A 27,867-nucleotide genomic window follows, 5' to 3' on the forward strand; every position below is an offset into this window, starting at 1 on the left:
CAGTTTGATATTACTTCCAATAAGTACAATATTTATTAAACATATCTTCAGTTTTGTTACATAGTGTGCAACAAATTACAATATTCTGCAGCCACAAATTATATGCAGAGTATGAAGAAACTATTAATCAGATAGTGTAATCTTTCCATTTATAACTCTACAAGGAAGAACTAGCAAATCAGATCTTACATAGAACGTTTCACTAAACTTTATGCATGGAAATTGACAGACACTGGTTGTGCTGTTTGATACAAAATGGCTGAACTTCATCTTCAGAAGACTAAACCCAACATCTAAACATGCCAATATAAACATCAAAACAAAATAGAGTCTAACCAACCACGGGAAACAATCTGGTATCAGGAAAGCAACAAGGATTACACACATTATTTTATAAACCAGCACACAAAGGTTTAAAACAGTTCTGAAAATGAAGTTAGCTGTCTTGAGTCAAGGGAATAAAAAAAAAAGTCAGTATTGACCATTGACAATCTCTGACCTTGTGGAAACGGTAAGAATCTGTTGTAGTGCAGCTACATACAGTACAATTCAGGCAATTTGTTTTTTCACTTGGGTTCAGATTGCGAATTCATTGCTGTGAGAGAAGGACGGAGGCGAAGTTTAGCAGCAGCCTCCACCTGACTGCTTGACTGGAGTGCTCTGGATTTTAACATTGGACTTCTCTGCACCACCAGCTGTTGCTCCAGGGCCCATTCGCTTTTTAATCTCAGCTGCCATCGTCATGAAAGACTGTTCTACATTCGTTGCATTCTTAGCACTGGTTTCCAAAAACGGAATTCCAAGGGAATCTGCAAATTCCTGAGAGAGCAATAAGAACAATGAACATGGAGGGAAAGACGGACTGAGTCACTGGCTTTCAAAGGTTGAGGCATCTTAGCCACTGTGTGACTCCCACCCCCGGAATAAAGGGCAGGCTGAAAATCCAACCTCACACGTACCTTTGCTGTTGTGTAGTCTACTACTTTCTTTGTGGTCAGGTCACATTTGTTCCCTACCAACAACTTGTTGACGTTTTCACTGGCATAGCGATCAATCTCCTGCAGCCACTGCTTAACATTATTGAAGGACTCCTGAAAAGAGAAGAACGACGATGCAGTTTGTGTGGCAACCCTAGCCGTAACTAATGCAGGGAAGCAATGGACTAAAGCATTACAGTGACAGTGCCCGTCGGAAGAAAACGGTTAGGAGGGCTGGAAGGCTTGAAATGAAAATAGCTTATCTGGAAAGGGAATAGTTTAATATTTCATGACAGGCAAACCCAATTTTAAATTGAAATTTTGAAATATTAACAAAACCTATTTTCTGAAATTTAGTAAAATTCTGGTTTATGAGCTGCATACAGTGATACAGCTTTAATCCCAGCACTAGGGGCAGAGGCAGGTGGATCTCTGAGTTCCAGGCTAGCCTGGTCTACAGAGCCAATAGGCTGCACATCAGCCAGGCCTACCTACTTAAGTGAGACCCTGTTTCAAAACAAACAAACGAAAACAACAACAAAAACTGTTTATGTTAACAGCAGCAGGTGTTACCACTATCAGAAACTGGTGGCCTGGGGGCACAGCTCAGGGACCAACAACTTGCCTGGCCTCAAGCAAGCCCTGAGCTTAAACCCCACCACGAGATAGGGTAGGGAGGAGAAAGCTAGGACATAACTTTTGGTGAGGCTTTTTTCTTTTGGGTTTTTTGTTTTGTTTTTTCTCACTTAAAATTATTTTATGGTAGGTGGGGAATGGTGGCGCTTGCCTCTGATCCCAATGCTTGGAGGGCAGAAGGAGATTTGAGTTCAAGGTCAGCTTTGTCTCTAGAGTTCCAGGACAGCCAGGGCTACTCAGAGAAACCCTGTCTCAAAAAACAAACAAAATTATGGTAATAGACTAGATAATGTTTAAAATCAACAACATGTTCTGTTTGCTCTGGGTGTTTTTGAGATGAGGTCTTGCTATGCTGGTCTCAATCCTCTGTGCTTCTGAGAGCCTACCTAAACCTCCAAAGTAGCCGGACTACAGGCATATGACATCACACTAATGTAGCAATTTCTTTTCCTGCTCATATTCACCCATCTTTTGCTTGTAAAAGCATTTAATCTAAATGTCTTAAGTTACTTCCAAATTGGCTTTAAGTTATAGATAGCTGAGATTTAACAAGTGCTACAAGAAAAATTCGTTCTAATTTTCTCTAGTGGTAAAAATAAATTTCTGATCAAAAGAAGTTACAGGGCTGATCAAAAGAATTCAAGGGCAGCCTGTGTACATAGTGAGTTCCAGGTCCACCAGAACTGCACAGGGAGATTGTGTCGAAAAGCTACACATACACACAAAGTAACTTCCTGCTTTGTTGAGAACACTCTTCCTTACCTGATCTGTCACATCATAAACAACTATGATGCCATGGGCTCCTCTGTAGTAACTGGAGGTGATTGTTCGAAATCTTTCCTGGCCTGCTGTGTCCCACTATTAGAAAACAATCAGGAAAGGCAAACAATTCATTAGAACAGGCTTGGAAAAGTACAGGAGAAAACTGTAGATTATTAGGATCTGACACAACAGTATTTAATGATTACATTATTAAATTGCATTGAAAGTATCAAATATGTTAAAGTCCACAACAGAAAATAATGTCTACAATTTAGCTGGTGGTACTGAACCAAAATTCTAAATTCTTTAAGAACCAAAGCTATGCTAGGCAGTCGATAAAAATAAGAGTCCAGAGCCCCCAGCCTACTCCTTCCTGGCGGCAGTGACTCACCCCAGAGCAGGTTGTCTGCCATGCCCTAGTGAGACAAGGAGGTGCACTGGCACTGACCTGAAGCCCTAGGAAGTCAAAGATGGGGACCAGCAGGGGCCACGCTGAGCACACAGGGAAGCCCTACTGCTACTGTTTGAGCCCAAAGGCTTCGGGCAAGGTCAAGCTGCAAGCCATTTCAAGTAGACTCAGGTTGTGGAAGCCTCCCCCCACCACAGAGTACATGCCAGGCCTTATCCCCAGGCCCCAGGGGCCCCAGGAACCCTTTAAGCCCTCAAACTTGAACCACCTTTGGAAGTCCCTACCCCCACCCACCACACACACACACACACACACACACACACACACACACACACACACATACACACACACAGGAAAGATCAGTTGTCAGGGCTAGAAAAAGTGGTCCAAAGACCTATACTCCTTCATAAGGCAGCGCTATTCACTGCTAATGTAGTTTTTCAACTACATGGAACAATCTCATGGCACCTACCTACCAGTCAGAATAACACTTACCCACTTCAAGTAGGTGCTATCTTAATCTGAGCAAAAGTAACATAAGGAAGATGTTTCTAAACACCTTTAAACCAAAATTCCCTTTTAAAAGTGGGTAAGGGGCCTAGAGAGATGGCTTAATGATTAAGAGCACATAGTGGTCTTCCAGTGGACCTGAGTACAATTCCCAGCACCCACATTAAGTGATTCAAACTGCCTGTAACCCCAATTTCAAGGGCATCCAATGCCTCTGGTTTCTTCAAGCACACACATTCATATACACAGAGTTAATAATAATAAAAATAATTTTTTTAAGTGAGTAAAGGCAGCAAGAAAACTCAACAAAAGATTTGCAAACCTGACAACCTGAGATCAATCCTTGGAACACATGATAGAAGTAAAAAAAACTTTCGAAAGTTGTCCTCTGGACAGGTGTGGTTCATACCTATAATCCCAGCACTAGGGAGGCAAAGGCAGGTGGAGCTCTATGGGTTCAAGACTAGCCTGATCTACACAGCAAGTTCCAGGCCAACAAGGTTTTATACAGTGAGAGACCCTCTTTCAAAAATAAAACTAAAGAAATTGTCCTTCAGATTGCCACAGATCTTCCACAGTATACAGGAACGAACGAACACACGAACACACACACATACATACAAAGTTTTGGTTTTGTTTTTTTTGTTTGCTTTTTAAGACTCTGTTTGTTTGTTTGTTTGTTTTGTTTTTCGAGACAGGGTTTCTCTGTATAGCTTTGTGCCTTTCCTGGATCTCACTTTGTAGACCAGGCTGGCCTCGAATTCACAGAGATCCGCCTGCCTCTGCCTCTGCCTCCTGAGTGCTGGGATAAAAGGCATGCGCTACTACCGCCCGGCAATTTGTTTGCTTTTTGAGACAGGGTTTTCTGTGCAGTCCTGAAACTCACTTTGTAGACCAAGCTGGCTTCAAATTCAGAGATCTGCCTGCCTCTGCCTCCCAAGTGCTGGGATTAACGGTATGTTCCACCATGAATAACTGATAATAGTAATAAGTTTTTTAAAGACAAAAGTATAGAACTCATTTAAGAATATCTTTACACTTAGGTTCTAACACCAAAAAGAAACGCTTACATCACTGTATTGTTCTGAGTTTTAAAAAAGTATTGAGAATATCAAGAGTCAAATTCATTTTTTAAATTTAAAAAGCCTTAGTTTTAATAAAGACAGTTGGAACTGAGGACGTGGCTCAAGAAAAGGAGAGGTTGTAAATTTTGTTTAAATTTCTCCTAAGCAATAGTCATACACACATACATACATACACATACACACACACACACACACACACACTCTCACTCACTCACTCCATTTTGTGTGTATGGGTGTTTTGCCTGCACATGTGTCTGTGTTCCATGCATGTGCAGTACCCTTGGAGGCCAGAAGAAGGTGCTGGATCCCTTAGAACTAGAGCTCAACCTTAGTGAGTTGCCATGTGGGTACAGGGAATTAAATCAGGTCCTCTCAAAGAGCATCCTCAAAGCTATCTTTCCAAACCCCAGTGACCTCTTGTAAAAAAAAAAAAAAAGTCTGTCCAACTAAATGACTCAATTCCTCCACTAAAAGGTAATGGTAGGGCTGTGTACATAGCTCAGTGGTAGTAGAGTACCTTGCACTGTAAGGTCATGGGTTCAAAACAAATCATCTCTCTGAAATGGGAGGACTAGATAGAAGGCATTAGTGTTAATTCTGTTAGATATAATGGGTTAACAAATAATAAAACACAGATGCATATCAATTATTCTGTAATAAGTCGTGTTTTTTGTAAAACTGAGCATGGTGGTACACACCTCTAGTCCCTGGAGCAGTCAGGAAGCAGAAGCAGGAGGATTACCACAAATTCAAAGCCAGCCCAGGCTACATAGTAAGCTCTCTCTCAAAACATCCCCAAAGTCTGTAACATTAATATACTTCTAGATAAAAAAGAAAGCAGCCAGGTATGGTGGTAGTATACATCTTTAACCCCAGCACTTGGGAGGCATAGGCAGGCTGATCTCTAAGTTTCAGGCCAGCCTGGTCTACAAAGTGAGTTCCGGGACAGCCTTGAAGTTCTAGGGCCGTTACACAGAGAAATCCAGTCTTGAAAAACCAAAAGGAAAAGAAAGAAAGAAAAGAAAAAGAAAGGAAATAATATACAAGGTTTAGCAGCTCCTTATCTAAAATAAAAAACAGAACCAATGCTGGCTGTATTCCTTTCTTTTTGTCCAAACTGAGACCGAGAGCTCCAAAGACTATGAAGACGGCTGTCAGCACTAAGGAGCTCCATGATGGACAGCCTCTGGACCTCCCGACTCGACAGCATCAACGTGCCCCTCCTGCTCAATGTTCTAATCACTATTTTGATAAAGACCGGCCATCACCACTAAACGCAAGTGAAAGGAAAAGACTTACAACACTTGGAAGGGAAAACGAAGCCCAGGAAGTTGAAATACAATGGCTTAAAGCACAATTTTGCGTTTAAATTTTTAAAACACCAATTCACAGAAGCCCACCCCCCCTCTCGCGCACGCACATGTGCACCTCTTCGTTGTGTGTGTGTATGGATGGTGTGTGCATGTGGAGATCTGAGGCTGAAGTAAAGTCTTCCTGGATTACTCCACCTTATTCATTGAGGCAAGACCCTCTCTCAGCTGAACCCAGAGCTCACCGACCTGACTAATTCTGCCTTCCATGGACTGGAATTCCAGGTGGGTCCCTATGCCTACATGGCATTTTGATGGGTGAATTCTGGTCCTCAGATTTACAAGTGTACATTATCTCCTGAACCATCCATCTCCCCAGTCCATATGTACCCTTTACACACACATCCCCCAAATGAAAACGAAGCAAACTTAAATCTTAGTACCTACACGACTAGGTAAAGCAAAGGTAAGCTCATGCTCTGCTTTCGTAATCTGCAGTGGATTAGCAATAAGCACCAGTCCCTGAAGTCCGAGAGAGGATTTTATTTTCTTTTTTACGTGTTTGAGTGTCTTGCCTGCCTGCATGCCTGTGCACTGGATCTCATAGGGCTGAAATTAGGGAGCTGGGAATTGAGCCCCCAGGCCCTTAGCCACTGCACTGAGCCATCTCCCCACACCAAAAGGGAGAAAAGTTTTAAGACATTAATTCAGTTTATCTCACATCCTGTATCGTATTTTATTTTAGGAATCCCATTTTAGAAAAGGCACCTTAAAATGCAAGAGTAACCCAAATTCTAACAACAGTTCCAAAAAGGAACAATCAACTGAGCAGAAGAAGGGTTGATGACATCAGTCTGAAGGGTAGATGCCACCAGAAAGGACTTACTCTGATTCACTCAGAGGAATTCCACAGACGTTAGGGGACACTGGCTCCAGCTCAATTTAAAAATGGAGAGCTAGAGCCATTTGTGAATGGAAGCAGCTGCTTTTGAAACTGGTGAATCTCCCAATATGTTTACATAACAGCATCAGATACGGAAAGAAAATTCCTACTGAAGATGAAAGGCCAACTGAGAATGATCTGCAAGAACCTTTCCAGACAAAGGAAGTGAGCAAATTCAAATGTTTCACATATCTAAATCCTGTAGAGAATCACCACCACTGGTACCCAGGCTGCAGGCTTGAGTGGACCTTTTCACAGCAGTGTTGACTTCCTGTCTGCACAGGGCATATCACAGAAGCCACTGATACACTGTCTCCAAGGTCACAAAGGGAAGGAAACACACACAGCAAGAGCCACAGGATCCTCAAAACTACCTTATAAACTAGTAAACCAGGAATTGGAGCTGGGGCTGGGCACACACCTCTAACCACAACACTTGAGAGGCAGAGGCAGAGGCAGAGGCAGGTGGATCTCTGAGTTCAAGGTCAGCCTGGTCTACAGAGTGAGTTCCAGGACAGCCAGGGCTACAGAAACATCCTGCTTCAAAAAAGACAGACAGACAGACAAGACAGAAAAAGAAAAAACAACAACAAAAAAAAACAGAATCAAAATAGTGATTTTGACTCAAAACTTCCGAACTTCAGCTCAGAGAAACACTCAATTCCATGAAAAGCGCAATGACTACTCTTCAGTGTTACTTCCTACTAAGCCTGCTCTACGACATATTGATTTTTAAAAACTAAAACCCAACTTAAAAACAAACCCTAGGGCTGGAGAGATGGCTCAGTGGTTAAGAGAACTGACTGCTCTTCCAGAGGACTTGGGTTCAATTCCCAGCACCCACATGGCAGCTCACAAATGTCTGTAACTCCAGTTCCAGGGTGCCTGGCATCCTCACAGACATACATGCATACACTAATGCACATAAAATAGAAATAAATAAATTCTTCAAAAAACAAAACAAAACACTATTTACTGATTTTCTCTTCCTCTTCCCCGCATGCGCGTGAGATGATACACTCTGTGTGTGTGTGTGTGTGTGTGTGTGTGTGTGTGTGTGTGTGATGATACAATGAGGACACCCTTGCCATGGCACACACATGGAGGTCAGAGGACAACTTGCAGGAGTTGGTTTTTCCTACCACTACCCAGGTCCTGGGGATCGAACTTAAGTCCTCAGGCTTGATTGAGCTATCTTACTGACCCCATGATGATTTTTCTCTTTTTTAAAACCACAGAGAAGCTGGCAGTACCCAGACCCATACTAAAGAGATAAACATTTAATTGGAGGTGGGGTGAAGAATGGATAAGGTAGTTGAGATAACACAAAGACACATATTAAAGAGGAGAGCTACAGATCGCTTGGTTCTGTCAGTAGCTTTAGGCAAATCATTTTTTCTCTCAGCATCCATTTTTCTGAGAGTAAAATAAGAATATTAGAAAAACTGTTTCCTTCCAATAAAATTCTGTGGTTCTACAGAGTTGGAACCTATGGTCTTAAAGGAGAAATACTAAATTAATAGCTGTCTTTATTTAATGCCTGTGTGAAGAAGAGCCTAGCCCAGGTTTCTTCTAACATGCCACAGCACTCAGCACAGTAAAAGACAGAGAAGATCTGACTTGCGATGGAGAAGGAGCCAGGCCCAAGGCTGACTTTTTTAATAGAGTGCCTCTGCTTTACAAGCAGAGTTCCAACAAGGAGGACCTGGGATATAGCTCCATGCTAACAGTGAAGCTGCAGCAGATAGGAGGCCCGTGGTTCAAAAGAGGGAGGAGGAGGGCTGGAGAGACGGCTCAGGGGGTAAGAGCACTGGCTGCTCTTCCAGAGGACCTGGGTTCAATCCCAGCACCCACACAGCAGCTCACAACCATCTGTAACTCCAGTTCTAGTCTGACATCATCACACAAGACACACATGCAGGCAAAACTTCAATGCACATAAAATAAAAATAAGTAAAAAAAAAAAAAAAAAAAAAAGAAGAAGAAGAGGAAGAAGGCAGGCATTTCAATGAGAAAAGTGAACCTGGGAAATGCCTTTTGGTCTAACACTATCATCAATACATGGCTCTTAAACTTCCTGTTCAACTCCGTTAGCGTATTAAATGTACATAAATACACTGTGTATTTACCCACAATCCCCAAGAGCACTTACTATCTGAAGCTTGATTGTTTTCCCGTCTAACTCTATAGTCCGGATCTTGAAATCCACACCGATCGTGCTGATGTAGCTTTCCGTGTATGTGTCATCCTGAGGGGAGAGTTAATGAAGAGTTAAGGAGAGCAATGTCCAACAGAGAAAATGTTACAGTTTACGTGCATTACAGTCAAAGTTCATGAATGAAGTTTTAACATCTGACTCCATCATGCTTTGTATTCTAAAGCAAAAATGTCTCTTTTTTCCTTGGTATGTTTTCCAAGTGTTCTTTATTTTTTGTACGCATCTCTTGGTAAATTCTTTACATAGGTCAGGAAGAATCTGTAACTGTCAGAGCTCCCGACTCAGATACATGCGTTTTCCTAACTTCCAATCAGTCAAACTCTTGCTCCTCAAACCCAATCCACTGACCGCAGAACAACGCTCACTTCACTCTCCTCTTAGGGACGTATTCCAGTCTGTTTCACATCCTGGTTGACACTTTTAATTGAAATACAATACACATGAAAATCCGTCTTTCAGTGTGCAACTCAATGGTTCTTAGTAAATGCACAAAGTCATACAACTGTTACCATGACTTAATTCCAGACTGTTCCATTCCCCCAAAGGAACTTTGTACTCCTTTGCATTTTCTGCTTCCCTCTCTCCTTCAGATCACAGCAACCATCAATCTATCCACTCTCCCTGGAGCTTTGCCTATGGGAACATTCATGGAATAAAGTCCTTAGAAGTGACTTCTTTCCTTCTGTTTTCAATGCTCATCCACACTGGAGCATGTATGAGCACTTAATTCTTTTCCTTTAGACAGGGTCTTGCTATGTAGCTCTGGCTGGCCTCAGACATGAGCCTCCTACTTCAGACTTTGGAATGCTGGGATTAGGCAGGCCCCACCTTACTCAGATTAATATTTATTAAAAAAATTATATATATATATATATATATATATATATATATATATATATATATATATATATATATCTTTAGTAGGTTGGGCATGGTGGCACACACTTTTAATCCCAGCACTCGGGAGGCAGGGATAGGCAGATCTCTGTAAATTCAAGACCAGCCTGGTCTACAATAGAGAGTTCAGTAAAAGTACACAGTGAGACCCTGTCTCAAAAATTTTTTTAGTGTATGTATGTGGACATGTGCGTGCCACACAGAGTATGTGCCCATGAAGATCCCAGGACAATCTCTGGCAGTCGGTTGGCTCTCTCCTTCTTCCACCATGTGGTCCTGGGGATCAGACTCAGGTCATCAGACTTGGCAGCAGCAAGCACTTGTACCTGCTGATTTATTTCACCAGCCCTACTTCTTTTTTTTCAACTACATTCTTTTTTTGCAGCTGAATAAAATCCCATCGATATTTTTTATGAAAGAATTGGGTAGTTTCCCCTTAGGGGCCATTATAATAATACATGATCATTTCCTTAATCATCATGTTGCCTGTCAATTTTTTAACCCAATGTTTCTCTTTTTGGTAAGTGCCAGTAATCCTAGTACTTAGGAGGCTGGGGTAGAAAGATCACTGGAAATTTGAGGCCAACCTGGTCTAGGGAATTAATGGCCAGCCCAGGATACACAGTGAGGCTCTATCTCAAAAGAAAGAACTCGGACCTTTAATCCAGCACTGGGAGGCAGGGGCAGGCAGATCTCTGTGAGTTTGAGAGGCCAGTTTGGTTTACAGAGTGAGTTCTAGGACAGCCAGGACTATACAGAGAAACTCTGTCTCAAAAAACCAAAAAAAAAAAAAAAAAAAAAGGAAAGGAAAAGAAAAAGAACTAATGAACTCATGGGCTCTTAAGCCGGCTCAGAGAAGAATTAAAGTGCCTGCCCCCAAGCCTGATGACTTGAGTCCAAAGGTGGGAACCAGTCACGTACACTGTCCTCTGACCTTCACACCTGCTATTGTGCTGGGGGGGGGGGACGGTGCACGCCTGCCCCATGCACACAAACACATAAAACAAGTCACTGCTTTCAAAGAAGAAACACCGGAATGGAGACTAACCATCCCTCCATCCCTGAACTGCAAAGCAACACCTGGGAAGTTCTCTGCCAACAAAGCCAGACCTCGGCTTTGTCGATGGGACTCTGAGAGCAGCACTAACAAACTCAACTTTCTGTGACAGCCAATGTGGTGGCCACCAGCCCCAAGTGGCTTGTGACATGAGGAACTAAATGTAAAGATCTTTTCCAAATTTCAATTAAAGTTTAAAAAAACAAACCACAGGGAAGTAAGTACCAGAGCTGTAGAGCTTAACCTGAGTTACAGAATGCACGTGTGACCATCAGCACACCTGACACCGCACTCTGCAGCCGAAGTTTCTCTCCAGTCTATTGAAACGGGGCTCAGGATTTCTTTTCACGTCACTGTCAACAAGGCCACGTAGCCCACATTCTCTCTCCACCTCTATCAGCATCAGTCAGAATTCTACAACAGGTATCGGACACTGACTTCATCACCACACTTCACTGCTTCACTGAGTTTCTTTCTTGGCTTTGTTTTTTTCCTTCCTTCCTTCCTTTTTTCTTACTTGTTTTTTGGGCTGACGGACTTCAAGCCCAGAGTGACCCTCTTTCACCTCCCAAGTGGAGAGGTGACAGGCATGCACTACCACACCCAGTTTTCCCACGAACTTCTCCTAAGAACATTTATTTAACAGTCCAAGACACCACTGGGGGTAGGGTTTGGGAGCCCTTAGATGCATAAATTCTGAAAGAGTTAAGTCATTCTACGTAAAATCATTTAATTTTGTCTAACTAGAAAACACATTGCACTAATTGTACAATTAAGTTCACCATTAATTGTAGAAAAAAAAAATATTTCAATTTCAACTTACTGCAAACCTAAGGAGGAGGCAAGACTTTCCAACCCCAGAATCGCCAATCAGAAGTAACTTGAATAAATAATCACTGCAAAAAGAGAAGGAAAATCACATTAATAAAAAGCATGTTGTACTGTTAAGTTCCACAGGAAACCAGAGTAACAACGAACAGCTTGTAATGAAGACTACAGCTCCTGACAAGGTCTGTGTGTGGCTCAGCAGACGCCAAAACTAGATCCACCAGCAGCCCGTGGATACACGGCTGAACGTGTGTGAATTACCCACTCAAGTAAGGTAGGCAGTGCCACCCAAGATCTCTCAGGAGTGAACTTCCTCTTCCAAGGAAACAGGGACAGGAAACACGTGATTCCTATTCTCAGGGGGCTGCGGTGGGATTTTAATTTTATACTAATTAAATCCCAGTCCTCTACCCTATGAGACTAGGGAAGGCTATGCTCCATGCAGTAAAATTAGCCTCTTCTGGCTTAGTGCCCCATGCCTGTAGTCTCAGCAAATTCTTGAGAGGTGGGGCAGGAAAGTCTTGAATTTAAGGCCAGACTCAGCTACATAACATAATAGGGCTGGCATGGAATACATGGGCCCCTCTCTCAACAAAGCAAAAGTCTCTCCTTCAAATTCAAAGACCAAATTATTCACTGTGCAGAGCAATCCTCTAGTGAAATAATTTCTATGATCCTTTCCTACAATCTAGGTCTACCGTTCCTCTTTTTAAAACACAAAAAAAGCATTGTGGGCTGGAAAGAAGGCTCAAAGGTGAAGAGCACTGGCTTCTCAGGCAGAGGACCTAGGTTTGATTCTCAACACTCACGCCCAAGACGCTCTCAACCACCAGTACTCATTCAGTCCCGGGAGATCTGATGCCCTCTTCCGGCCTCTCAGGGCACTGCATTACATGTTCCACAGGCATCATAAGGAGTTCCTGGATCTCTCTGTCCCTGTTTCTGTTTTCTGCTATTAATTTGGCTCTTGTAACCGGATTACCAAAGACGAATGGCTGAACCTGGCTTGTTGGGGCAACCCAGGGCACAGGCTCTGATTCTGATCCCAGGAACACCACTGCGATGACTAACTCAGAAACCATCACTGCATGATGTCTTCAACGACCTGAAGACAACTGACTATCTGTCCACTGCTCCCAAAGGACTCTCTCAGTCCTTCATAATTCTGTCCATTTCCATAATCTAAGCACTTTCAAAAGGAGCCCCTCCAACGAGAATTTACATATATATTTTTAGAACGTACAACTGATTTCTAGCTTTGTGATTTAATTTCAGAAACAAGTATCTACAAATCTATTAAAATTAAAATTTTTATTATAGAAAGTATAGTTTCAATGTAAGCAAGACACACAACTTTTAGAGACAATTATCTTTGTGGTTATTCAAATTGTTACCTACCTCTATTTGCAGAGTGGTATGACTTAAACACCTTTTTTGTTTTATCAAATTAGCACAATAGACTTATTCCTAAATGTATCTGAGCAAAATAATTTTAAAAAAAAAAAAAAAAAAACCACCAACCTGTTAGTCAGCAGAAAAACAGAAGTCAAAGAAGGAAATAAAAATTTTCTAAAAACTAAACCAGGACCGGGGGTGTTACAGTTCAGTTGGCAGAACATAGGTCTAGCACACATGACGGTCCTGTGTTTAATCCCCAGCACATCGTACATAGTTGCACATGTCTCTAATTCCTGCAGGTGGAGGTGTCTCTAATTGGGAGGTGGAGGCAGGAGGATTTATTAAAAAAATAAAAATAAAAATAAAAAAAAAATCAGGGCTGGAGATGTGTGGGTGGTTAAGAGCACTGGGTGCTGTTCCAGAGGACCCCAGGTGAAGTTCCCAGCACCCACATGGCAGTTCCCAACCATCTGTAACTCCAGGCCCGGGGATCTGACGCTTTCTTCCGGACTCCAGGGCACTCATGAGGCATGCACGTGGTACACAGGCATCCACGCAAACACAACACTCATAGACATACAAGTCATTAATAAAATGTTTTGCATCAGTAAAGGAGGGCTGGATATGTACAGTTCAACAACAGAGTATTGCCAGGCACATGCCAGACCCTAAGTTTCATGGCCAGGCCTTTTACAAAAGAAAAAGACAAACAAGTTGTTGAAATTTAGTAATCTATCTGAGCTTTCCAATCCTCTGAATAAGCACACCCTCCAGCTGTACAGAGTCCTCTGACCATAAAGGACTGAACTGGGCCACAAATAATGCCTGAGGTATCGCTGCCCTAAGGGTTAACTACTCCGATTTATTTCAACACAATCACAAGAATGGAACATACATAAACACTCCTAACTGTGTTTCTAGCTATAGCATCAAGAAATGAAGGGTCGGACTGGACAAATAGCTCAGCAGTTAAAAGCATGGGCTGCTTTTCCAAAGGACCTGGGTTCAATTCCCAGCACCCACATGGCAGCTCACAACTGTCTATAACTACAATTCAAGGAGCTCCAACACCCTCACACAGATATCATATAGGGAAAACGCCAATGCACATAAAATAAAAATAAATTATTTAAAAAAAATTGAGTCAACTTTTAAAAATATCATTTAACATATTCTAAAGTTTAGCAAATGTTATTTTTGAGCACGGAGTTTCAAGTAATCTAAAATCATTACAGAAGCTAAGGTTGGCGGTGCCTGCCTATAATGCTGTTCTCTGGCAGCTGAGGTAGCAAGACTGACACCAGTTCAAGGCCAGCTTGAGTTACCTTGGAGACCCTGTTGTCTCAACACAAACAAAAACCAACCAATCAGCCAAGCAGCCAAAATGGAGGTATTACTAAAGAGTCTGGCTCCTAAGTCATCAGCTTTACTAGCAAACAGTGGCAATGAATCAGAAAATCCCAACCATCTTTCCTCTGTCTAAAAAGGAGGGAAAGGGGGAAAGGATACAAGATAACTCTTAGGGCTCTCAAAGGCAAAGCCAGGAAAACTTGAGCCATGAAGTATACATAACCACATTTTGGATTATAACTCAAATAATATATAAATTCTGGTAGAAATGGTTCAGTAAATAAATTAGAGAAATAACTCAGATTTATTGTCTTTCCATGTGCATATAGAAGAAAAACAGAAAATAAGTAGATCACTAAATGAGGAAAAACGATAGATGAAGTTAAAAATTAGTAGGTAGAACTTAAAGAGAAAAATAAGGTGTCTGTGTGGTCTCAAGTCATATCCTCCCGAGTATTTATGGCACTGGTGGGTTTTGTTGTTGTTTGGGAGGACCTTCTATGAAACAGGGTCTCACGTAGCCCAGGCTCGTCTGATTCAACATGTAGCAACGGCTACCCAAGAACTTTTGATCACCCTGCAAGTGTTGGGGTTATAGCCATGCACCACACCTGGCATTACATTGGTGCTTTAAAAATACTCCATCCAGTAACTGCTGTGGGATGTTCTGTATGTTCTGTGGGAGCCCGTTCGTGGGTTCCTCGTGGCTTTACCCAGCAGATCTGCATAGAGGATGATTAGGACCACGGGCCTGAGTGCAGGTGTCTGAGATGGTCTGCACTTGGCTGTGCTGGGGGCAATAAATAAAACACTGATCGGCCAGTGGCTAGGCAGGAAGTATAGGCGGGACTAACAGAGAGGAGAATTAAAAGAACAGGAAAGCAGGAGTCACTGACAGCTGCCCGCCCTGACAAGCAGCATGTGAAGATGCCGGTAAGCCACGAGCCACGTGGCAAGGTATAGATTTGTAGAAATGTACTAATTTAAGATATAAGAACAGTTAGCAAGAAGCCTGCCACGGCCATGCAGTTTGTAAGCAAAATAAGTCTCTGTGTTTACTTAGTTGGGTCTGAGTGGCTGTGGGACTGGCAGGTGACAGAGATTTGTCCTGATTGTGGGCAAGGCAGGAAAACTCTAGCTACAAGTAACCTTTTTTTTTTTTTTGGTTTTTCGAGACAGGGTTTCTCTGTGTAGCTTTGGCGCTTTTCCTGGAACTCACTCTGTAGCCCAGGCTGACCTCGGACTCACTGAGATCCGCCTGCCTCTGCCTCCCGAGTGTTGGGATTAAAGACGTGCACCACCACCGCCCAGCCCAGTAATTATTTTAAATCTATCTTGCCCTGGGAGTTGGAGCTTAAGCGTCCATCTTGCCTTTGAGTATGGGCTGTACATTAAATCAGGTGGTTAGCGTCTAATAAAGTAGAGAAAGAAGGAAAAGGTAACTTCAGAAGGGCACTAGTGTTAAAAGGGACTAGTAATTCTCCCAAAATAAAGCCACCACCAGAATAGCCAGTTATAAATCCAGCAACAATGTTCCCGCAATAACATTAACAGAATGATGAGTAAAATATCATATTGATAAATACAATGAATAGATCACTGACTTCTGTGGTTTCTCTGGCATCTTCCCCAAATCTATAACCCTACTCTAATAATGAATTAACTAGATAAATTAATTATACTTGTAATTCCAGCAATTGAGAGGCAGGGCAACCTGGTCTACATAATGAGCTCCAGATCAGCAAGGGCTACATAGTAAGATCCTGTCTCAAAAGGGGGGGGGGGGGCTGGAAGGTGGTCCAGCAGTTAAGAGCACTTGACTGCTCTTGCAGAGAACTAAGATTCTGTTCCCAGCACCCATGGCACAGCTCAGAACCATATGTAACTCCACTTCCTCTAGGGGATCCAACATTCTCTTCTGGCCTGTGCTGGTATCAGGAACACATGTGATGCATATACATACACATAAAATAAAAACCAATCTTTAAAAAAGAAAAATAAAGCATCAGACAAATGTCAAGTAGGGAATAGTGTAAGCACACTTCAAGGATATCCAAATCAGGGTTGAAGATAGCTTATCGGACAAAATGCAGGAAGCCCTGGGTTTAACCACCAGTAAGTACTACATAAGCCCAGCCGAAAGGCACATGCCCATACTGTCTGCAATCCCAGCCAGTAGAAGGTGGACAAAGTAGGACCATAAACTCAAGGACAGACTCAGTTCCACAGTGATCTTGAGGCCAGCCCTAGATACAAGAGACCCGTTTTGGGGCTGGAGAGATGGCTCAAGGATTAACAGTATACACTGCTCTTTCAGAGGATGAGTTTGGATCCCAGCACCCATGTGGATCCCAGGCCTCAGTCCTCCATGGGCACTAGCATTCACATACAAATGTCCACACAGAGATATACATATACGTAGATAAACTAATAGAGCGATGGCTTAGTGATTAAGAACACCAGCTGCTCCTCCAGAAGACCTAGGTTCAAATTCCCAGTACCCACATGGTAGCTTACAACCATCTATAACTACTTACAACTATCTATAACTACTTCCAGGGAATCCAATTCTTCTGGCCTCTGTGGGCACCAGCCACACATACAGACATACACACAGGCAAAACACCCATACACATGAAAAAATAAATTTTATTTATTTTTATATTTTATATATTTTTATATAAATAAATTTAAAAAGAGGAACCTGTCTCAAAAAAAAAAATCTAATTGCCAAGATCATTAAGCCAAGCCTAGTGACACATACCTATAATCCTAGTACTCTGGAGTCAGCAACAGAATGCTCTCCTACAAGTTTCCGGTCTGGTCAACAGAGCAAGCTCCAGGCCAACAATGACTACACAAGCAAGATCCTGTCTCAAAAACACAAAAGCCAAAACAAGTGCCACGACCATGAAAAAGGAGAGACCTCAGAGAATGAAGGGAACTGAAATGCTATAAACAGCATGGCATCTGCTCTGGATCCTAGACCAGAACAAGGACATTGGTGGAAACCTTAATCAAGGAGAATAAAGAAGGGGCTGATCTGTGGTTGTTGTCTGTCTAAAGACAGGATCTTACTTTGTGGCCTTGGCAGGCCTGGAACTCAGAGATCTGCCTGCCTCTGCCCCCAGAGTGCTGCACCACCACACCTGGCCAAATGTTTGAATGTGATAAATGTGTCATGAATTCAAGGTGTTAATATTAGAGAAAGCTGAATGAAGACTACATTGGAATTCTGTACAGTATTTTTCAAACTGTTTAGTAAATCTAAATTTAGTTCAAATTTTATTTTTAAAACAAGGGATTAGTCAGGCAGTGGTGGTACATGCCTTTAATCCCAGCACTAGGGAGGCAGAGGCAGGCAGATCTCTGTGAGTTTGAGGCTAGCCTGGTCTACAGAGCAAGTTCCAGGACAGCCAAGGCCACACAGAGAAATCTGTCCCAAAAAACAAAACAAAACAAACAAAAAAACTGGACCAAAAAAATTTAAAGAAAAACTGAGGAAGAAACCAGTAAAATAAAATGACAGAGATCCTTGGGGGGGGGGGGGGAGGCTTCCAGGACAGCCAGAGGTATACTTTTTTTTGTTTTGTTTTGTTTTCCAGACAGGATTTCTCTGTGTAGCTTTGAGCCTGTCCTGGAACTTGCTCTGTCTAGCCTCAAACTCACAGAGATCCACCTGCCTCAGCCTCCCGAACACTTGGATTAAAGGTGTGCGCCAGAGCTATACTTAAAAATAAAAAATAAATAAATAAAACATCATTTCAGGAGAGATGGCTCAGTAGTTAAGAAGCACTAGTAGCTCTTCCAAAGGACCAGCGTTCAATTTCAAGCATCTACATGGCAGTTCACACCATCTGTAATTCCAGTTCCAAGAGATCTGATGCCCTCTTCTGGCCTGTACAAGCCCCAGGCAAGCACGCGGTGCACACACATGCATGCTAGCAAAACACCCACACACATAAAATAAAATGTTTTTTAAAATGTCAAGAGCACTAAATCCAAGTTAGGTATAGTAACTATACCTAAGTTAGGAGCACACAGCTATAATCCAGCACCCAGGAAGCTAAGGCAGCAGAACCAAGCATTTAAGGTTATCTGAGGGGAGCTGCAGTTCCAGGCGGTATGTGCTGCCAGGTGGGTGCTGTGAACCGAGTAAGTCCTCTGCAAGAGCAGTAAGCACTCTTAGCTGCTGGGCGCCAGAAAAGAAACACCCAGGATGGGGCTACTGCTCATCAGTACACTGTTTGCCTAGCACGCTGGAGTCAATCTGAGCACTGCCAGAAAACGTGACTTAAGATTGTCCCAACAAACCCTAAGGGGCTGGGGAGATGGCTCAGTCAGTCAGTAAGGCGCTTGCTGTGCAGACATGGGAAGCTGAGTTCAGATTCCCAGCACTCACATAAAAAGCTGGGCACAAATACAAAACCAACCCAATGGTATTTTTGTGGATTTTTTTGTCTCAAAGTGCTCTGTTTGGGTATTTTCTCTTACTGGTCTTTTGTTTATATGTCTTGGTTTGGGTTGGGCAGAAAGAGAGGGTTCCTTGGTTTGTTTTTAAAGAGAAAAAAAGGACATGGACTCGGGTGGTGGGGAGGGAGGAAAGATCTGAGAAGAGTTGGGAGAAAGGGAAATGAATGATCAGAATATATTTTATGAAAAAGAAAATTATTTTTCAGTTTTAAAAAACAAGTCGGGGTGGTGGTGGTGGTGGTGGTGGTGGTGGTGGTGGTGGTGGTGGTGGTGGTGCTGCACGCCTTTAATCCCAGCACTCGGGAGACAGGGCCAAGCAGATCTCTGTGAGTTCGAGGCCAGCCTGGTCTAAAGAGCGAGATCCAGGACAGGCACCAAAACTACACAGAGAAACCCTGTCTCCAAAAAAAAAAAACTAGCCAGACGGTGGTGATGCAAACCTTTAGTCCCAGCACTCAGGAGGCAGAAAGATCTCTGAGTTCAAGGCCAGCCTGGTCTACAGAGTGAGTTCCAGGACAGCCAGGGCTGCACAGAGAGACCCTGTCTTGCAACAACAAAAAACAAAACAAAAACAGCTGGGCACAGCACAAGATAGCACAGGGAGACAGAGAGGAGGGTCTCGGCGGCGGCATCTCGCCAGCCAATCTAACCAAATCATTCTTTTCTTTACAAGAAACTCTATGGATACAAATTTGACACTAGGTCTGGGAAACTGAGACAGGCTCTTTCAAAACTATTGTTAGCACACATTAATTACACATCCTGGACGTTAGCACAGCATTCCTCCATGTGTGTACTGTGATCACACTCACACTGCCCTCCCTCATCCCTTTCCTTTTCACGAAACTTGTCTTCTACATTCATGGAGGGCGGGGTGGGAGGTGGCAAGGAATTTCTTTAGGGTTCTTCACAGGAGCCTGGGCACCGCACTTGTGGCTACACCACTGAGAAAATGTATCCCTCCCCCAGCAACCATTAGCTGCCTGTAGACGCTCAGGGAAGGCTATGCTGGAGAGCAGCCCTTCCCTAATCCACGACATCCATGGATTCATCTTGTCAAGGTCTTGTGCAAGTGAGCACGGCTGCTCTGAGTGTAACAGCTTTCTTCTCTGGCTTCTCATTGTCAGAAAAATGTCCACAACTTCTAAAGCCCCAACAATAAATATCCAAGAATAGGCAAGAAAGAAACAGAATAGATATGCTTAAGTGTAACATTTGGGAAACTTAAAAAGACCAACCCAATAAAGTACTTTAAATAGAAGGCAAAGGCCACTAAGACCTATAGTTCCTATTCTGTTGCTGAGGCTGTTGGTGTCATAAGGGGGGGGGGGTCCTCTCAATTTTAAGACTTAGAACTGGAACTTACGATTCTCCTGCCTCCGCCTTCTCAATAGCTAGAATTACAGGCATGGGCTACCATGCAAATTTCACAAACCCTTCTTGTTCAGAACTTATTATGTAGCTGACACTAGCCTCAACTCCCAAACTTCCTCTGCCTTCTCTAAGAGTACAGGAACGTGTTAACTTAGAAAGCTGAAACAGGAGGATCACAAGTTCAAGGCCTACCCAGATGCAGGCCAGCCTGAACTCCCCTTTTAATCCTGTGTCAAAATAAAAAGTAAAAGAACTAGAGCTAAAGCTCAGTGGTAGAGTATATGCCTAGCATGGAGAATGGGCTAGTCAAATCCCCAGAGCAAAAAGTGTGAGTGATCTGCCTGCCTCTGCCTCCTGAGTGCTGGGTGGTGTGTGCCACCACCGCCTGGCCAATTATCCATTATTGGTCCCAAGATCAGCACCAAAGTCCTTAAGTATGTTCCTCAATGTTCAAGAGTTCTCTCCAGTTAATAGTCAACATCAATTACACTTTCTGTAAAAACTAAGTCAGGGCTGTGGAGGCAGTTCAGCTGTTTACCTGGGTGAGGTAAGGGCCAAGGAAAGACAGCTTAGCAGCTAAGGGCTAACTGCCCTTCCAGAGGTCAGCAATTTAGTTCCCTTCTGAATCCCTGTAACTCCAGCTCCAGGGATCCAATGCCCTCTAAAGGCCTTGATAAGCACTCCACACATGCAGTTGGTTGGAGGACGGACGGGGACACACACACACACACACACACACACACACACACACACACACACACACACTAGTGTTTTAAAAGGACTGCACAGTGAGACTATGTATCAAAAACAAGATAAAGTTGTCCTAAGTCAAGAAAATGGAATATAATTATATTCAGAGTAGACAGGAATAATTCTACTTAAGAACTACTGCTATATAGAAGAAACTCAATCAGTTACATCTAGCACTGTTCTTGGAAAGCTTCAATTATGGACTTCACCCAGTTTCATAAAAAAACAAACAAACAAAAAAAAAACTCACGAATTTGAAGCAACAAGAAGGCTCAACAGGAGAAAGCACTTGTCACGCAAACTTGAAAATGTGAGTTTTTTAAAAAGCCCAGAATCCACATAAAAATGGAAGAAATGTTCACATATACAATAACAAATTAAAACCACCACAAAAAAGTTTCCTTGCCTCCTTCCACGCTGCATCTCTGACAAGTTTAAGTCAGCAAACAACCCAACAAACAAGTTCTCTGGCTCCTGGGGCCTTGGTTTGCTTGTTACCTACTCCCCCACTTCCAAACTAACAGAATCTGGGCTGATTGCAACGAAAAATAAGAGTTCTGTTTCCTTCCTTCAATTCTATTCTAGGGGGCTGGAGAGCTAGCCAGCAGTTAACAGCATTGGCTGCGCAATGTTCCAGAGGATCCAGGTTCAGTTCCTGTTAACTCCAGTTGCAGGGGATTGAAATCCCTCTTCTTCTGGCTTCCTCTGGCACCAGGCATGCGTTAGGTACACAGACATACATGAAGGAAAAACACTCATAAACATAAAATACTAATTTTAAAAATTTCAGTCATATTCTAGATATCAAAGCAACAATTTCAGCCCCAACTTCTACAGAAAAACAGAAATAGGCTGACCACTCCCTTCTCCTTAAAAGGGGGGGGGGCAATCTGCCAGTGTCTCTTACAAAAACTCGAAAGGAAAATTCAGACAGGGAGTAATAAAAAGCTAAGTCAAATCTACCATAGCTCACATAACGGCACCGGCTTTGTGCTGCTGTTCTAAGTCCCCTCTCCCTCCCTCCCTCCCTCCCTCCCTCCTACCCTTCCTCTGCAACAAGTCTGTCACCAACCAGGCTGCCCTGGAGCCAAGACTGGCCTTGCACTCCTACGCCCCTGCTTCCACTTTGGGATTTGCAAGCCTGATCATTTTGTGAAGATTCTACACAGCGACCTTCCACCTGACAATTACAGAGTTGATTCTGTAGATGCTAAAAAATAATATTCTACACAGTAAGAGAATCAATTACTTTTCTTCCTCCAATTTTTCTAGAATGGTTGGAGTATAGAGTGACAGAGGACTTCTGCCTGGCATGTGCCAAGCCCTGGATTTGATTTCCAGCAACACACATAACAATAAAAACAAAAATTCTAATGACAAACTACATGAAACCAAAAAATGATATTAATATACTGTCGGGCAGACAACTGATGACCTTGCTTTTATTTTCCAACAATTACATTGGAAGGGGGCACTTACTGGAAACAGCCCTGACGGTTATTAGAGGAAAGCAGAGGACTGCTGACATGTTCAGAGAGCCTGGAGACTCGTTTGAAAGTGAAGAAGGGAGGGAGAGAAGCACACTGAACGGCCTGCCCTGCAGAAGCCAGGAGAGGAGCTGCTCACTTGGAAGCTCAACATCTGGGAAACGGAAACTGCAACATCAGGAATTCAATCGCTCCCACCAATGGTGAGGTTGGGTTTGGTTTCACTTTTTCAAACAAAGCCTTATGTAGCCCAGGTTGGCCTCAAACTTCAGGCAGTCCTCCTACCTCCACCTCTCAATGGCCGGGATTACATTCATGAGCCACCATGCTTTGCTATTTTGTCACTTGAATAATCAAACAAGCCTGATGACTTGAGTTCAATCCCTGGCACCCACACGGTAGAAGGAGAGAACTGACTCTCACAGGCTGTCCTCCACATACATACACACACACACACACACACACACACACACTCTCTCTCTCTCTCTCTCTCTCTCTCTCTCTCTCTCTCTCTATGTAATTTATTAAATTTTTGAAAGTTTGGTGGCTGGGAGATGCTTCCTTGGTAAAGTACTTCTCTGACAAGCATGGGGACCAGAGTTAGGTCTCAAAAACTCACCAAAACACCAAAAAGCCAAATCTGGTGTACTGAGCATACTTGTAATCTCAGCACCAGGGAAGGAGAGTTAGGAAGATCCCTGGGGTGGGCTGGCTGGCTAGCCAACCTAGCCAATTTCTGCAAACCCCAGGTCCCAGTAAGAAACCTTGTCTCCAAAAGAAAAACTAAATAGGGACTGGAGAGGTGGCTCAGCGGTTAAGAGCACTGACAGCCCACAACCATCTGTAACGCAGACGGCCCCTTCTGACGTGTGAGGTCACTGCACGCACCATGCACATGGTACAGACACAACGCAGGCAAACACACATAAAACCAGGCTACAAACAAACAAACAAACAAAGTGGACAGCTCCCAAGGAATGAAACCCAAGGTTGACCTTAGGGACCAAATGCATACACACACATGTGCACACAGCCCAACATTCACACATATATGCCTTCATGCACGCATTAGTTCAAGGCTAGTAACAGAACCCGGCTAGGTAGCATGCCATGGGTTCGATTCCCAGCACTTTATGCCTTTGCACTCAGCAGGCAGTGATAGAAGGATTAGAAGCTGAAGGTCATCCTCAGTTATAGGATGAGCTTGAGACCCTGTCTCAAAATAAAAATGAAGCTCATAGATTGTGTAGCCCTAGATGGTCTAGAATTCATTAGTGTAGGCCAGGGAGGCCTAGAACCTTCAGTGACCCCCCTGCCTCTGCCTCAAGTGCTCAGAGCACAGACTCTCCACTCCTGACACTGTTTAGTATTTCCAATCAGTGTGCTGAAATAATCACTGCCTGCTTCACGACCAGCTCTGAAAATCAAATCCTGGCCACAGCTCGGTGCTTAAAGCCAAAACTAAAGACAGTTCGATCCGCAGGACCCACATGGTAGGAGAGAACTGATTCCTGCAAGTTGCTCTGACCTCCACACGTGCCCTGTAACATCCCTGTGTCCCTCTCCATACACAAAGTAAGCGTAACAACGTCAAACCTTTCCTCAGATCTCCAGAAAAAAAGACACTCTGATCATTTCCATCCACTGTTCCACGTCAGGATCACACTTGTGGTGGTTTTGTTTGTAGCTGAAATCCAAGTGACTCAATCATTACCCTTAATTCCTATCTTTAAGATAACAGGCTTTCCTTTCTCCAAACCAGCCTAATAAATTGATTTTAGTCAGATCATAAACACACACACACACACACACACACACACACACACACACACAGCACAGAGAGACAGATTATAACTTAATCAGTATTGGTATATTGGGTGCACTTGTGATATTCACTAATAAAATATCTATCATTACCTCTCATCCTTCCCCCAAACATCTGGACTATTTTATTATACAATCTAGAAAGCAAACACAGGCCAGATATTAGCCGACTTGAGACCTCAAAACAAAGACTGAAGAAATGACTGTCCATTCAGAGCACGGTGACTCCAATCTGTAGCTCAGCACCTGGGAGGCAGAGGCAGGAAGACTGGAGCAGACCCAAGGCCAGCCTCATCTACAGTGTGTCTCAGGAGAGCCAGGGCCACACCACAATCAAAGTGTGTCTTAAACTAAGGGACAGATTAAAACAACTTATTGCCTTGCCATTTATTTACCAGTCGTTCCTCTTCCTTCTCCCTCTTGAAGGAGAAAAGTCTCTCCAGCTCAAACCTGTACCAATAATTCTCTCTTCTTTATAATATTTATTTAGATTACTGCGGGGCACATGTGGAGACCAGAGAACATGTAGGTCCAGAGATGGAACTCATCATCAGGGTGGCAGCTAAGCTGCCTCACTGGTGCATTGGTCATTTTCCTACATGTCTCTTCTCTAACAGTCTTCCAAAGCAGCCACCCACAAGTGACTCCCCCCTGAAATGCTACTGCTCCAATTCATGCAGCTCTATCTACTAGCATCTAACATGTATAAAATCTATTTTGTGTATTATGTTACAGGCCCCTTGAGGTTAAGGCTCACACACTCCTAAGTCCTGGCACAACTGCTACAGCATGCTCTGGTTAGCTGTCCAAGTATTTACATACTCATGAGCCACACTACTACCTTAATAGGTAATAAAAATGATTTTTATACTACTTTACAAAAAGAAGAACAAATTAAAAGTCTGAGTAACATCAAATTTTTGTCATCTAGTTAATCTTCAAAAATCTTCTTACAGTATTAAAAAAATATAAGTAACAAGGCTGGAGAGATTGAGAAGTGTTTGCTAAGATCATGTATTGTTCTTGCAGAAAACTCGAGTTCAATTCCCAGCACCCACATCAGCAGCTCACAACTGCTTGTAACTCTGGCTCCAGGGGATGGTTCTAACCCAGTGGTTCTCAATGTGTGGGTTGTGACCCTACCACTCTCAACAGTAGTACAGTTATGAAAAGGCAACAAAAATAATTTTATGGCTAGGGGTCACCAAAACATGAGGAATTGTATTAAAGGGTCGCAGCATTAGGAAGGTTTAGAACCACTGCTCTAACCACACACACACACACACACACACACACACACACACACACACATAATACTTAAGCATGTATGTAATATAGGAAACTCCTCAAATAGTACAGGTTTACAAACCTCTGTAATCTAGCAAATTCATGTTCTTTACTGTTACCAGGAAAACTAACTAAAGAACCCCAATTCAACTTTGCTCAACTGAACCAATTTCGTTCTGCAGAGCAGGGGAGTGGAGGGGCTGCCAACACAGCAGGTCCATCACTACACGAACCGCTCCTGACCTCTTTTTTTTTTTTTTTTTTTTTGATTTTTCGAGACAGGGTTTCTCTGTGCAGTTTTGCGCCTTTCCTGGAACTCACTTGGTAGACCAGGCTGGCCTCGAACTCACAGAGATCCGCCTGCCTCTGTCTCCCGAGTGCTGGGACTAAAGGCATGCGCCCGTTCCTGACCTCTTAAAGAAGCACAGAGGCCTGGGCCGGTGTGATGGCCCTGTAGGTAGGGTGCTTGTCCGAGTTCAGTCTCCAGAAGCCACAATGGGAGGTCGGACCGACTCCCAAAAGTTGTCCCCTGACCGTTCACACAAGCACTGTGGCATCTGTGCTCCTGCAGTCACGTGCATCACACACACAATACAACTGAAGGGTAGAATTCTACCAAGATACGATGACTTCTGCTTAGCACAGATGAAAAAGAACATCTCAGCATTAAACCACAGTCTTTCAAAACTTGAACTTAGAATGCATTTTGCAAGAGCCATGTGACAGACACATGACAAGTCAGCTAAGCTGATGGCGCCTTTCACAGGGAAACAGCGGGAACTGACTAAAGCAACAAATAAACCCTGCTTTTAAGGCAATACTGATTTCTCTTATCAAAAAAAATATATGTACGTGTGTGTGTGTGTGTGTGTGTGTGTGTGTGTATACACATATGTATATATATCTCCTTCTCCCTTAAAGATTTCTGACACCAAAGAGGAATAAGAACGACATCTCTTCAAGTTACTGACTTTCATATGTGGAAACCATAGGAGGATTTGGGGCGCCGTTCCAGAGAGCCCGACAGTCTACCGGAGGAAAGAGATCGCCAGTTCCCATGAAAGGCGCCAGGTGTGTCACATTTGCCAGAGTGACTTCTTGAGTAAGCAAGAAAAAGGAATGCATTAACTTTTCATGACACGTCATGGAACCTCATTCCCTATCTACAGGCTTTCAACTCGGTAATCTAAAACCTACAGCTCTACCAAAGGTCCCATCCGTTTCTTTCCCAGCAAACTCGACTTTAATTTGGTGGTACAGGAAGACATTCTTTTTTTTTTTTAAATTTAGTTCAGTTTTGTATTGTTATTATTGTTGACCTACTGAAGACAAAAGGTGACTTGGAGACTTAGGTGTCCTCTAAAACAAAAAATCCACAAATGCCTAGGATTTTAGAAGGGCCATGGCTCGCCGTTCTGAAAGAACTCTTCCAGTGGAGAAGCCGAAAAGGAAACTCGACATTGTCAACAGCTTCTCCCCATCTCCCCATTCCCCTCAAGCCCACGCAGTCCCGAGAAGCATCCATATTACCCGAAACCTGACGGGGAGAGCGGGCCCTAGCAGGCTCAGGATTCACAAGCAAAGCTGGAGTCCTGGCTGCCGAGGCTGACAGCTCCGCAGAGCCGGCGCGGGGTCGGCCAGTGCCCTCCGACAGAGCTCTCCCACCTACCACCTCCCTTCAAAACAAGTCCTCCTCCGGCCGCCACCGCCTCCCAGAGACGCCCCTCCTGGCCGGAGGCCGAGGCCCCAACGCCCGGCCGCGGCACACAGCTCCCCGCCGGCTCCGCCGCCCCGGCCCCGGCCCCGGCCCCGGAGGCCCGACCCCTCCCCGCCGCGGCCCTGGGCCGTCAGACAATGGGGCCCTCGGGCCGCTCCGCCTCGCTCGCCCCGCCGACCTTCCTTCCCCACTGGCGCGCAGCGAGCCTCCCGGCGGCCTTCACCCCCCGTCCCGGCCGGACGCCCTCACCCCGGCCAGCCCCGGCTCGCCTGCACTCACTATTCGGGATTCATGCTGGACATGTCACTGCAGCTGCCGCCGCCGCCACCGCCCTTGCTGACGCAGCCGCCGCCCCGACTCTCCGCGCCACGGGTAATGGAAGGGAAGGAATGAGCTAAGTGGTTCCGGTAGAGCAAACGTCGACCCCACTCCGACCCTTAGCACACAATCAGCAGCCGCCGCCACTCAGGGAATCGCTTCCACCCAAAATGGCCGCCGGCGAACCAGGAACTGGGGAAGCCTAGGCCAAGGGGCCTGGCGCGGCCCAGAGGGCGGCCGCGTCGCGCGGCATGCCG

At 43.9% G+C, this 27,867-nt stretch overlaps 1 protein-coding gene across 1 annotated transcript; it reads right to left on the reverse strand.

Annotated features, from left to right (window-relative positions):
- Positions 1-3: 3 nt before the first annotated feature.
- On the reverse strand, positions 4-27,810 carry Rab1a (RAB1A, member RAS oncogene family). The gene is made up of 6 exons (XM_028884536.2): positions 27,572-27,810; positions 11,628-11,700; positions 8,785-8,880; positions 2,376-2,471; positions 960-1,091; positions 4-819 (listed from the first exon to the last, which is right to left on the reverse strand). Exons 1-6 carry the CDS (start codon positions 27,592-27,594, stop codon positions 622-624), a joined length of 618 nt encoding a protein of 205 aa, XP_028740369.1. The 5' UTR covers positions 27,595-27,810; the 3' UTR covers positions 4-621.
- Between the last annotated feature and the right edge of the window lie 57 nt (positions 27,811-27,867).

This window comes from Peromyscus leucopus, chromosome 10, assembly GCF_004664715.2.
Source record: "Peromyscus leucopus breed LL Stock chromosome 10, UCI_PerLeu_2.1, whole genome shotgun sequence".
In the NCBI taxonomy this organism is placed as follows: domain Eukaryota; kingdom Metazoa; phylum Chordata; class Mammalia; order Rodentia; family Cricetidae; genus Peromyscus; species Peromyscus leucopus.

Coding starts and splice junctions, on each gene's coding strand:
- Rab1a (XM_028884536.2), bottom strand. CDS start 27,594: ATGTCCAGCATGAATCCCGAATA. Junction 11,701..27,571: donor TCCAGCATGAATCCCGAATA/GTGAGTGCAGGC, acceptor CTCTTTTTGCAG/TGATTATTTATTCAAGTTAC. Junction 820..959: donor TAGACTACACAACAGCAAAG/GTACGTGTGAGG, acceptor TTGCTCTCTCAG/GAATTTGCAGATTCCCTTGG.